This window comes from Procambarus clarkii, chromosome 65 (assembly GCF_040958095.1).
Source record: "Procambarus clarkii isolate CNS0578487 chromosome 65, FALCON_Pclarkii_2.0, whole genome shotgun sequence".
NCBI lineage: Eukaryota > Metazoa > Arthropoda > Malacostraca > Decapoda > Cambaridae > Procambarus > Procambarus clarkii.
In genome coordinates, this window is record NC_091214.1 from 18,338,453 (window position 1) to 18,352,549 (window position 14,097).

Here is a 14,097-nt window from a genome sequence, read left to right on the forward strand (position 1 = left end):
ACACACTAGAAGGTGAAGGGACGACGACGTTTCAGTCCGTCCTGGACCATTCTCAAGTCGATTGGTCCAGTTGACTTGATGGATTGAAATTGAAATAAGTTTATTGAGGTAAAATACACACAAAGGGATGAGGTAGCTCAAGCTATTCTCACCCCGTGATGGATTGATTGGTTCAATCGACTTGAGATGGATCGATTGAATGGATCAATCGACTTGAGAATGGTCCAGGACGGACTGAAACGTCGTCGTCGTCCCTTCACCTTCTAGTGTGGGGTTTTACACAATTCCCCCGTGCACCCGGGCTCTGTCAATAACCTGTTCTGCGATTGATGAAGATTAAGCCTTCCAAAAGGTGGCACGGGCATGAATAGCCCGTACCTGTTCTACCTCTTCGCCCCTTACTTCAATACAACTTCCTCATCACGGCCCTTGTGGATTTGTTCATTTGATGCATCACGCTATTGTGATGATGATTGATAAAGATTAAGCCTTCCAAGAGGTGACACGGGCATGAATAGCCCGTAAGTGGTGGCCCTTTCGAGCCATTACCAGTATCAAGAGCTGATACTGGAGATCTGTGGAGGTGCGACTGTACCCTGCGTGACGGGAGATGTCTCCCGTGGTTATTGTGATCTCTGTGTGTATATATATAAATGATTTATGTATTATAATATGGAGAAGAGGCGAGATGGTTGACCGCGGGCACTCCACTTGAGACAGTTGGCGGTCATCTTCCCCCAGTTGACCGGAGTTCCCTGCCTGTCAACCCTCTTATTATTACCACTATCACAACACCATTACCAATCACCATCACAGCAATAGTATCACTAGTCACTATCACAGCACCACCAAAGTCACCATCACAGCAACAACATGCCTTTCATGGGAGGGTGAGTTGATAATGAGCTCACCATCCGCCACAGGAGCGGCCTGGGGGGGGGGGGACTCACCATCCTAGTCAACAGGTGGGTCGGCCCCCCCCCCCCTCCAAGTCAGCTAAGTAAGGCCCAGTCGTGCCTCAGCTCCCCAGCCCCGCCTCTCACCTGTGCCAGCGTCGTCCCCAGCAGCCTTATAGTCCCTCGGGGGAGTGCCAGCCCAGTAAGACAGGTGGCGGGGATGGTAGTGTGTAGAGAGAGAGAGACGGCGAGCGTCCGTCCTCGAGCACGGCTAAGATCACACTGACTGCGGCTCCCGCCTCACACTCCCTCCTAAACCACACTTGGTGACGTCACTAATACGTCATCGAGGCCCCAGCACCTATACCTCATATATACTCATGGTCACTATATCGTCATAGCCACCTACGCCTCACTAATCACTCACCATTACTCTAACTCAAACCGAAAGACTAATTCGGTTTAGAAAATGGCTCCCTAGAAGGTGCTGAAATGAGAGGTTGTAGCCTAAAACTTTCACTTCGGGTCCCCACCAACTTGTTCATTTCTATTTAAGGCCAAAAGTGTCATCATGGCAAATAATTCCACGATAATTATCACCCAAATAAATGGTAGTTGATGCTAGTTTGGACAAGTAGACGTCAATATTAAGATGACAAGTTGATTACCGTTATTGTGGAGGTGGATCACTACTTGTTGCTTGATCAAGTCTCCTTCTCCCAAGGTGAGTGAGTTTACGGCCGGGTACACTGTGTGTGTGGGGTACACTGGTACAGTGTGAGGTACACTGGTACAGTGTGAGGTACACTGGTACAGTGTGAGGTACACTGATACAGTGTGGGGTACACTGGTACCCCAGTGTACCCCACTGCACCCCACAGTCCATACCTAGTTAAACACAAGACAAAGTTAGAGAAGATTCAGCGGTATGCCACCAGGCTCGTCCCAGAACTGAGAGGATTGAGCTACGAGGAAAAGCTAAAGGAGCTGAACCTCACATCCCTGGAAAACAGAAGAGTAAGGGGAGACATGATAACCACCTACAACATTCTCAGGGGAATTGACAGGGTGGACAAAGACAAACTCTTCAGCACGGGTGGGACACGAACAAGGGGACACAGGTGGAAACTAAGTACCTAGATGAGCCACAGAGACGTTAGAAAGAATTTTTTCAGTGTCAGAGTAGTTAATAAATGGAATGCACTAGGAAGTGATGTGGTGGAGGCTGACTCCATACACAGTTTCAAATGTAGATATGATAGAGCCCAGTAGGCTCAGGAATCTGTACACCTGTTGATTGACAGTTGAGAGGCGGGACCAAAGAGCCAAAGCTCAACCCCCGCAAGCACAATTAGGTGAGTACTGGTACAGTGTGGGGGTGCACTGGTACAGTGTGAGGTACACTGGTACAGTATGGGGTACACTGGTACAGTGTGGGATACACTGGTACAGTGTGGGGTACACTGGTACAGTATGGGGTACACTGGTACAGTGTGGGATACACTGGTACAGTGTGGTATACACTGGTACAGTGTGGTATACACTGGTACAGTGTGGTGTACACTGGTACAGTGTGGTGTACACTGGTACAGTGTGTGGTACACTGGTACAGTGTGGGGTATACTGGTACAGTGTGGGGTACACTGGTACAGTGTGGTATACACTGGTACAGTGTGGTATACACTGGTACAGTGTGGGATACACTGGTACAGTGTGGTATACACTGGTACAGTGTGGTATACACTGGTACAGTGTGGTGTACACTGGTACAGTGTGGGGTACACTGGTACAGTATGGGGTACACTGGTACAGTGTGGGATACACTGGTACAGTGTGGGATACACTGGTACAGTGTGGGGTACACTGGTACAGTATGGGGTACACTGGTACAGTGTGGGATACACTGGTACAGTGTGGGGTACACTGGTACAGTGTGGGATACACTGGTACAGTGTGGGGTACACTGGTACAGTATGGGGTACACTGGTACAGTGTGGTGTACACTGGTACAGTGTGGGGTACACTGGTACAGTGTGGGGTACACTGGTACAGTATGGGGTACACTGGTACAGTGTGGGGTACACTGGTACAGTGTGGGGTACACTGGTACAGTATGGGGTACACTGGTACAGTGTGGGGTACACTGGTACAGTGTGGTGTACACTGGTACAGTGTGGGGTACACTGGTACAGTATGGGGTACACTGGTACAGTGTGGGATACACTGGTACAGTGTGGTGTACACTGGTACAGTGTGGGGTACACTGGTACAGTATGGGGTACACTGGTACAGTGTGGGATACACTGGTACAGTGTGGGATACACTGGTACAGTGTGGGGTACACTGGTACAGTGGGGCACACTAGTAGTGTGGGGTACACTGGTACAGTGTGGGGTACACTGGTACAGTGTGGGGTACACTGGTACAGTGTGGGGCACACTGGTACAGTGTGGTATACACTGGCACAGTGTGGTGTACACTGGTACAGTGTGGGGTACACTGGTACAGTGTGGGGTACACTGGTACAGTGTGGGGTACACTGGTACAGTGTGGGGCACACTGGTACAGTGTGGTATACACTGGCACAGTGTGGTGTACACTGGTACAGTGTGGGGTACACTGGTACAGTGTGGGGTACACTGGTACAGTGTGGGGTACACTGGTACAGTGTGGTATACACTGGTACAGTGTGGGGTACACTGGTACAGTGTGGGGTACACTGGTACAGTGTGGGGTACACTGGTACAGTGTGGGGTACACTGGTACAGTGTGGTATACACTGGTACAGTGTGGGGTACACTGGTACAGTGTGGGGTACACTGGTACAGTGTGGTATACACTGGTACAGTGTGGGGTACACTGGTACAGTGTGGGGTACACTGGTACAGTGTGGTGTACACTGGTACAGTGTGTGGTACACTGGTACAGTGTGAGGTACACTGGTACAGTGTGGGGTACACTGGTACAGTGTGGGGTACACTGGTACAGTGTGGTATACACTGGTACAGTGTGGTGTACACTGGTACAGTGTGAGGTACACTGGTACAGTGTGGTGTACACTGGTACAGTGTGGTGTACACTGGTACAGTGTGGTGTACACTGGTACAGTGTGGGGTACACTGGTACAGTGTGGTGTACACTGGTACAGTGAGGTACACTGGTACAGTGTGGTGTACACTGGTACAGTGTGGGGTACACTGGTACAGTGTGGGGTACACTGGTACAGTGTGGGGTACACTGGTACAGTGTGGTGTACACTGGTACAGTGTGAGGTACACTGGTACAGTGTGGTGTACACTGGTACAGTGTGGTGTACACTGGTACAGTGTGGTGTACACTGGTACAGTGTGAGGTACACTGGTACAGTGTGGTGTACACTGGTACAGTGTGGGGTACACTGGTACAGTGTGGGGTACACTGGTACAGTGTGGGGTACACTGGTACAGTGTGGTGTACACTGGTACAGTGTGAGGTACACTGGTACAGTGTGGTGTACACTGGTACAGTGTGGTGTACACTGGTACAGTGTGGTGTACACTGGTACAGTGTGAGGTACACTGGTACAGTGTGGTGTACACTGGTACAGTGTGGTGTACACTGGTACAGTGTGGGGTATACTGGTACATGGAGGTACACTGGGGTACAGTGTGAGGTACTGTGGTACAGGGAGGTACACCGGGGTACAGTGAGGTACACTGGTACAGTGAGGTACACTGTTACAGCGAGGTACACTGTGGTACAGTGAGGTACACTGTGGTACAGGGAGGTACACCGGGGTACAGTGAGGTACACTGGTACAGTGAGGTACACTGTTACAGCGAGGTACACTGTGGTACAGTGAGGTACACTGTGGTACAGGGAGGTACAGTGTGAGGTACAGTGGTACAGGGAGGTACACCGGGGTACAGTGAGGTACACTGGTACAGCGAGGTACACTGTGGTACAGTGAGGTACACTGTGGTACAGGGAGGTACACCGGGGTACAGTGTGAGGTACACCGGGGTACAGTGAGGTACACTGTGGTACAGTGTATGGAACAATAAGATACAGGGTGTGCCTACCTTCTTGAGTTTGTGTGGAACAAGATTTAGCTCTAGAGCCCCACTTTAGCGTTGTGTTACCTAGTTTAAGTCCAAGTTCCTGTATTTGTTGTTCAAGCTGTATTTACTATTTGTGCCTGCAGAATCGAGCTATTACCCCTTCTAACCAATCTATTATCCTCTATGTCTACTGCATATATTTTGTTACACACGCACACATCCCCAGGAAACAGCTGTATACCAGGTACATATTTGCAGGTAGGTGAACAGCTGCATCAGGTGAAAAATGCTATTGTTCAAGCTCTATTTACTATTTGTGCCTGCAGAATCGAGCTATTAGCCCTTCTAACCAATCTATTATCCTCTATGTCTACTGCATATATTTTGTTACACACGCACACATCCCCAGGAAACAGCTGTATACCAGGTACATATTTACAGCTAGGTGAACAGCTGCATCAGGTGAAAAATGCTATTGTTCAAGCTCTATTTACTATTTGTGCCTGCAGAATCGAGCTATTAGCCCTTCTAACCAATCTATTATCCTCTATGTCTACTGCATATATTTTGTTACACACGCACACATCCCCAGGAAGCAGCTGTATACCAGGTACATATTTACAGCTAGGTGAACAGCTGCATCAGGTGAAAAATTCTGCCTATTTGTTTCTGTCTCGATCGGGAATCAAACCAGATTCCTTAGGAATACGATCCCAGAGTGCTGTCCATTCAGCCATGAGGCCCCCTTGTGAGTTGTTGTTTCTACCACAGACATCATAGATGAAGACCTTTTCTTCCGTCCTCCGTTATCAGGGCAAGAGATCTGTTAAACATATAGTTCAATGAGTTATTGAACAATTAGCCACAAAAGGTGATTGGAGTGCTTATAAAGTGCTAATCTAACCTACATACATAATACATACACTGACCTACATAAAGTGTTTGTGAATAATGAATGTCACCTGTGGTCCCTAATGCAGTGTATGGTAGTGGCTTGTGTCACCTGTGGTCCCCTGATGCTGTGTATGGTGGTTGCTTGTGTCATCTCTGGTAGAGCGCAGACCTGGCATCTTGCCTCATGGTTTGATATACAATCGCAATGTTTTAAGGCGAGGATGACACGTTCAAATTTCTTTCTTGTGCACATGCGTGCACAAGAAGGCAGGGTAGCCTCACTGTAATTAATGCACGAAGCTTGGGGAGAACAACCACCTCTCCTCGTAAAGTCAGGTGCCACTACCAAAGGGGTCAAAGGGATATCTTGTTATTGCACCTTGAGGAACCATGTCCAAATTTTTAACAGCTATTGCAGCGGGGTTGTACAACTGAATGGAACAACTAGCACAGGTAAGAATTACAGAAAACGGATGGGTCCTACCATCAAAAGTGATCTTGACTACTTGAAGGGGCCGATGATGATGACAATCCACGAGGGTCAAATGAACGTACAGTATTAATCTGCAGGACAGAATAACCTTAGGCCTCAAGTATATTTTAATATCCTCAGACAGCGAGTTCCCAGTTTCCAGTTACAACATCGTGCAGGAGAATGACTGCTAATGCTGTCATTTATTTGACATTTTTAGAAACCCAAGTTGTGATCTCATTAACAAATTCAACTCATTGGAATCTCACTGCTGTAATAAAGCAGTGCCCATAGAATATACTGTACCCATACACTGTGCACTGGCAGTGCCTACAGTGTATCGAAATGATGAAATATATAGTTCAGTATGGTTGCAGCTGGAGCAGTGTTTAAGGGATGTGCCAATGCAATACCCATGGCTGGAATGTGTCAGTTTGGAAAGATGCTTCTAGGATCAAAACAGCGTATTTTTGAGGATTCTTGACAGTATTTATTACTGAACATATTAATCTTTACACACACGTTTTCAACAAACAATTATATAACAATTATAAATCCTATTTATAAATGATAATACTGCGGCAAAATTTAAAATCTTTTATTAAAATTATCTTCATCACTTAAACTTTTCAAATTCATAAAAAAACAATTAAAAGGTTTTAATCAAAATTTATAAAAATCCACTGTTGTATGTACAATGGAATGATAAATTTTTCCAGGAAACTATCTATTAAGTCTATAATATAATATCAATATCATTTATTATATGCACTTTATTTGGATTACTGTATTGCCATTCTCTGAAAGGTCAGCTTGACCTTTCCCCTACTCATTTTACAAGAAACTTAATGCCTCTTAAAATCAATGTGTTATCAGACTGTCCTCCTAAACTAGCATATTCGTGAACCTTCTGTTCACCTTGTACAGAGTTCACTTTCAATTTGTGCCCAATGATCATTCACAATCTACAGACCAAGAGATCCCTCTCCCGTCTTAAAACTTGCATCCTATCATCCCCTTATTTTCTTTTTTATAATGCTTTGTTATTGACATTAGTTACCATTGGGGTAAAATATAGAAGGGGATAAATTGACTGTCAATGTGTGTGCTAAATATATATAGTCAAAAATATTTTGTATATGCATCACATTTGCAAAACTTAAGTAGATTCTCAAAAATAGGTTACCAATATGTCAAAAAAACATTAAATAAATTGATTTGGTATCTGATTTCATCTACAGCACCAACAGCTGCAAGAAATTGGGAATATATAAGTAAATTGGAGAAAACGTATGCTTCCATAAAGAGATCTGTCATCAACAGCCTTGCACACTGAATACAATAAATCTTTCATACACAACACATTTTCTTTAATTACCAGAGATGTCAAACGTCACATTATTTGTTCATAATCTTCCTGAAACTATACAAGACATCACGAACCGACAATATGCAATTTGGTAAACTGAAGCCGTTAATAGCCACATAAAACTTTCCACATTATAAATGTAAATATTTAGCATAAAATATACAATGAGACTTGCCATTAGAATGTCGTCATTATTATGGGGAAACTATTACAATAAGACAACCATTGCACTCCCCAAAACGCTACACTGGGAAAATATACACTTTGTACACTTTGATCGCACCATCACGCAGGGAGACAACCTGGCATGAAACTGTGTTATCTTCTGAAGATCACCATTCATCTATCAACATGATAGGCACACAGAGCGATGTTTTCTGATCAGTTTGCTGAATTTTATACAATGGTCTAGTCCATGTACATTCTGAAGTGAAGTTCTGGCAGCCAATCTTCACTGGAATGACCACTAGTCCAAATTAGATGAAATAAATGAGGTTCATCCTAAGATGCTTGCATAATTTATGAGGGGTAACCTTTGCTCGAAGTTTCCCACTCTTGTTTTAAGGGAATGTTTAGTAAAAAGGCATTAATATTTTATAAGGCAGAGAGGAGACTAGGTATGCAGAAAAAGTTCTCACGTGGATGGCTTAAGTTTAGACTAAGTTATATAATGTATACAGATGGTGAGACTCAAGCCAACATCTGCAAACAGAGCAGACATCTTAAGCATTGTTAATCCAGTAAACTTCCATCTAGATTTAATGACAAGGACCCTATGCAAAGTAATTAAGGTTTACTTAATCCAAATGCCAATGTAAAACATGTTGTACAAACACATGCTTTTATAATTATTAGGTTGAGGTCAAATAATAGTGCAGACTTACATCAGTGCACTTATTCATTACACAAATTATTAAAAGCATAAATTAGAAAAATCCAAATTTAAAAAGATATATCCGAAATGTATAAGAGTTCAGAAGCAGAAGTTGACAAATTAAGAATCTTACACCTCACCTATATGGCACATTGATATTCAACAATTACAGTTGTCAAACGAAGAGGATAGTAGTGTGTGGTCTGGCATTATGATAATGTGGATTGGCAGGTATATATAGCACAGGGAAGTCAGTGGTACGAGCGACATCGGTCTACTGTATCTGATCAGTGTGGAGAAGCAACCGAGGGTCTGTCAGGTCAGTCGGGAGAATGTGGTGGCTCAGAACTGAAGTATGGAGTGGCATCTTGCACCAGAAGTGTGTGGCAGACATCGCACACTCTAGATGTACGGTTATGAGGTCCGCTCTGAACAGTTTTGCTTACACACTCATTGCAGAAGATTTTCCCACAGTGACGGCAATGATGCTGAAAAAGTTATAAAAATATTAAATATAAAAACTTTGTACAAATGTAATTGATCACAATCTAAATTGAGTCTGGAATATAATGAATTTTTAATCATATCCCAACTAAAACAACTAGATTAGACACTAAAACAACTTGTACTGGCCTTTATCTAAATCTGATGCCATCAAACATGTTGCTGAAACCACCATGCTTCTATTTTGTCAAAGTTGTTTTAGAGTGGCAGTCCTTTAGGTCATTTTCTTAACATTATCTATATTTTCATGTAGATCTGTATCTCTGCAGTTAGGTTTTATGTATACTATGAACGTTGCCATGGGCATGCACAAAGACATATGAACCACACTGGTAACAGTCCTTGAGTCCAATTTATGTCTAATCGCCTCCACTCCTCTTTCGGCTCTTTACAAACATTGTCATTCTAGTAGTTTTCCCATTACTGTACAGTTAACATTTTTCAACTTTCAGAACAAACTCATAGAGGTGCTTTATCAAATGCCTGCTTTAAGTTCACACAGATGTAAGCTGCCCAATCTTTTAGTATATCTCAAACTGTCATAGAAGCAAAGCAATTTTGATATGCTATGTTCCTATCCTAAACTAAACTGCCAGTTCATTATTATGTCACTTCATTAGATATATTCCATTATATGTGTATTATCTTTTCAAGTGATTTAAGTGTAAAACTCAAAATGAATGCTGAACACTTCCCAGAGATGTGATGTAGGGGAAAAGGAGAAAGCATTAGTATATAACCCTTGGAATCTTACCTTTCTCCGCCCAACAGCAGAAAATCTCTGTTTACAACTATTGCACTCTTCCTGGTCCTCTTCGTGCTGCCATCGTACCTAAAAAAAATGTTAAATGTCAGAATAATGATCACTATACAAGTCCACATTCTAATTTGTCAGGTTTCATAAAGGATTACTACACCATTAATGTATGCACGAGCCCGAGTATTATAATCCGGCTTGCTCAAAACCAGAACCTACCCAACTTTACTACAGTAATTAGTCTTACTCTTCATAATTAAGAAAATGTTTCAAGTGCAAACATTAGGTAAAGAAGAAATTTAACACAATATAAAATATTCCTCTTTGTGTGTCAACGTAAGGAAAATAGCAAAGCAAAGTAATTGGTATAAAATGAGAACTTTTTAATACTCTTACTGAAGAATATCCTACATTTCTTCTTTTATGGTTAAAAACACACATTTTAAAAGATCGTTAAATTGTCTATTTATACGGGAGTTAACAAAACAAGGAGTAAAGCATATCTTTAAAACCCACGGCTTGCAACATGCCTACAAGAAGCCTTATGTTATGGCATCGAAATTTAGGTGCATTGATACAGATTGGTTAATGAGCAAACCATTACAGTTATAAGTTCTTTGTTACTTCACATATCAAATGGCAGGAACCTCACATGGGAAAGCTTTATAGTACTTATTATTTGGTTACTGACCTAACGACTACTATTTTTGAGGTTCAGGTCACAAACCTCTATTACTTTTCATAGCTCAGTAGAATTAAACAAAAATACTTCACAGAAAGCACACGTACCTCTTTCTCTTGTTGTCTTATCTTCTCGAGCTGAACCTGCAAGGATTGTGATAACCTCACAAAATCCCGCTGTACTGCCTCAGACGTATCCAGGTCGTGCTGTAGTGTTGACACCCTGCCACGGAGCTCTACTACTTCTGCCTCCAATCGAGCCTACAGAACGGATTTTTCTATTTTAAGCATTTCATCAATATATAAATCTTCCCTAACATTCTTGTCATAAAATCCAAACTGTTACATCTTCCATGTATTTGAAGGTGCAGTAGTTAGTAAGCTTTCAGTCTTGTTATCGGCCTTTTCATTGTCAACAACCAATATCAATTCATGAAATAGTTACGATAGAATTTTCTGTATTTGAATTTCAAAGTTTAATGATAAAAACAATAGACTAAGAATATACATGATGTAAAGATTCAGGAAGACAAAAAATAATTGTCAATAACTTGTATAGACAGTACCAATTTATTAACGATGATAAATACGAACTTAAAAAATGTTTTCTTTTCTCAAGAATTTGTACGAAGACAATTGTTGTAACTACAATTATAGCAAAGTACATAACTGAAGTGTTGGAGACAATCTAAAAGTGTCGTGCATGATTAACAAACCCTGGCCTGTGTCTGCTCTGCCACTTGTGTTTTGAGGGCAGATATAATCTGCTGATTCTTGAGTTGGGCCTCAGATTGTCTGCTCTCCATCTCTTTCAATTGAGCATCACTCTCAACTCTGCTTCTCCGCTCCATATTCATTTGACTTTCTAAACTCTCCAGTAACCCAACTTTCTCTCTAACGATAAAAGAAAATTAGAAATTTAGACATCTTCTCATAAATGTACAGCTGTCTACATAATTGTTTTCATCAGGCAAAAGATAATTATCTACCTATCTAATCTATCTATTATAGATTAGATACTCTAATTATCTGTATTTGCCAGCATAAAAGATGCACCCTCACATAAGACACCCCCCAATTTTACAAGGATATTTTGTGGAAAAAACTATTTTAGTACATTTCACCATGCATTTATTGTATTTTAAAGTGGTTTTTGTATCCCAACTCTTACCTCCTCTAAGATCAGCTGTATAGTTTTTTATATTTTGGGCAAAAGAACTGTTATACAGGATGAGAAACTTGTATTTCTGGACGAGATGCTTTGTTACCTTGACTGGCCACCAGGGCGGCACACCCGGTGGTGGTACACCATTTTCCCTTCACAGATTTCACTGCTCCTGTTATGCAGCAAGAAGTCAGAGCTAGTTACAGTCACGACCATGGCTGCTGCTAACTGGTCAAGTCACAGTCAGTCAGTCAAGCATTCAGACACAAGTCGCAGTCAAAACCAGTAAAAGGCAGTTATATCCCTATATCAGTTATAGTAAGGTCCTCATATCCCAGTACAATCACAATTCCTTGGTGATGCTGTGAGGTATTCCCAGCACACTGCAGGTCCTCATATCCCAGTACAATCACAATTCCTTGGTGATGCTGTGAGGTATTCCCAGCACACTGCAGGTCCTCATATCCCAGTACAATCACAATTCCTTGGTGATGCTGTGAGGTATTCCCAGCACACTGCAGGTCCTCATATCCCAGTACAATCACAATTTCAGTGTATATATTTACATATCACTTGTACTGGTAACAGCTTCCCATAACACATGTCACAAGTCTTCAGTACTTCAACACCGTGGTCTGTTTCATCAATCTGTCCCTCTGTCAATGTTACCATGCCTCCTTATATCCAAATGCCATCCTAGTTTTTTCTTCTAGCAAGTGTTTTATACTAAATTCACAGGTATCATACCCCACATACCCACAGGTATGTGGGGTATAATACTTTATATTTATTATTTAATAGTGCTACACAGTAAGTAAGTAATTATCAGAAGAAGGCACCAAACCGGGAAGGCTATGTAGCACCACCAAACGTGCGGAATAATCAGAAGGCGCTAAATTATCACCAAGGAAGCCAATACGAGAACAGAAACGCATAGTGCTACACAGTAATCACACTGATTACATCTCCCCCCCCCCCCTCCAGTCACATTGTGTGAATAGTGACTACTTGACGTGACCAGTTCAGCCCACAGCTTCCAGCGTACCTAGCAGCTCATCTCTAACACTTCTACAACTGTGCCATCTCTTGAGAACCAAAAAGAACTTAGGGTAGGTATTCATTCATAACCGACAAAAAGTCTGTTATCTATTTGCTCTTGGGCCCGACCTTTGTAAATATAGTACATATAAATTATATGGTGTTACTGTGCCTCTCTCTAAATGACTGAAGATTAACATTCGTAACAATTCCCCATTTTAAAATGTAAGAAAATATTTCTCATAGCTCAAGTATTCAACTCATAAATTTGGCAATTAAAAATAATAGTTATAAAAGAAAACATGCTTTGAAGGCCTACCTTAATTGGTCTATTTCTGATGACAAACGATCTTCAATGGTGTTTTTTTCATGTTGCTCAGCTAAAACCTGTACAAAAATGTCATTGTCTGTAAAATTTATCATTTCATAATTAGGCATTTCCTTCATCCTTTAAAAGGAAAATAATGTACACATAAAATGTCATTAACACATGTCAACCCAAGGTTCAAAGGTTCAAAGTCCACCACTCAAGCAGTGCATGAAACTATTAATGACTCCTAGCACAATCACCATTAATCACAAGCCCTCTGACCATCCATTTGCAAACATATCAACAAATTTACTACTACTACTACTAGTATTTAGGTATATTCACCCTTCACATCAATTTTGTACAGATAGCTCAAGTCTGCTCTACAACCTGACGTACAAGGCATCACCAACCCGCAGCAACATTCAGGATATGAATAATGTACATTAAATGTACAAAGGTAACGATAACTTACTTGATCTTTAAGGAACAAAATTTCAGATTTTAGAGTCTCCTCTAGATATTCCTTCGAGACCTTGGCAGCGATGATATCTTCCCGGTACCTCAGCAAGAGAAGCTGCATCTCCTGAGACCAGAAAAATAATTTCTTACAAAAATGTGCATAATTACATTTTGAGTAAAAGTTCCATATTCTAGAGCTTCTTTTCCTAAGAATATACAATATGTCAAGAATATTTGTATCTGAAAATTATTATTGTAAATTTTATTTTAAAATGTGTTATTCTCTAAATTCACAGCAAGATAGGAGAAGCTGTAACTGTCCAAGGAACTTTGATATGTATTCAATACTACATACTCCAGTGCCTAATAGGGAAGCAATTACCATACGAAAACAATGTATATATATAAAGGATCTGTAAGAGATACAGTACTTATTGACATCCAAAACTGGACAGACTCGCTCCTCCTGAAAACTTGGAAACTCAAGAGTCATACAAAATACTTCAGACCCATTCTATAATAGTCCAAAAATGGAATCCTCTTAGGAGGCCTAGGATGACTAATAAAGTCCAGAGGTTTGCAAAAGACTGGTGCCTGAAGTGGGAGAACTGGGAGAAGCAAGCTGTGAAGATAAG

General features: G+C 41.7%; 2 protein-coding genes across 11 annotated transcripts in view; both read right to left on the bottom strand.

Moving 5' to 3' along the window:
- The window catches only part of LOC123771108 (thioester-containing protein 1 allele R1), a 103,975-nt gene extending 102,780 nt beyond the window's left edge, over positions 1-1,195 (bottom strand). The window contains 1 exon segment of the mRNA XM_069309493.1: positions 1,044-1,195. The gene's annotated coding sequence lies outside the window, so the exon portion shown is untranslated.
- Positions 1,196-6,769: 5,574 nt separating this feature from the next.
- The window catches only part of LOC123771110 (rab GTPase-binding effector protein 1), a 51,645-nt gene continuing 44,317 nt past the window's right edge, over positions 6,770-14,097 (bottom strand). For all 10 annotated transcript variants that reach the window (XM_045763446.2, XM_045763448.2, XM_069309494.1 and 7 more), the window contains 6 exons: positions 13,476-13,586; positions 13,010-13,077; positions 11,204-11,381; positions 10,596-10,748; positions 9,804-9,881; positions 6,770-9,033 (listed from right to left, as the gene is read on the bottom strand). In XM_045763446.2, the coding sequence (XP_045619402.1) occupies positions 8,866-9,033; positions 9,804-9,881; positions 10,596-10,748; positions 11,204-11,381; positions 13,010-13,077; positions 13,476-13,586 (756 nt within the window). In that variant the 3' untranslated portion in view covers positions 6,770-8,865. The remainder of the gene's footprint in view (positions 9,034-9,803; positions 9,882-10,595; positions 10,749-11,203; positions 11,382-13,009; positions 13,078-13,475; positions 13,587-14,097) is intronic.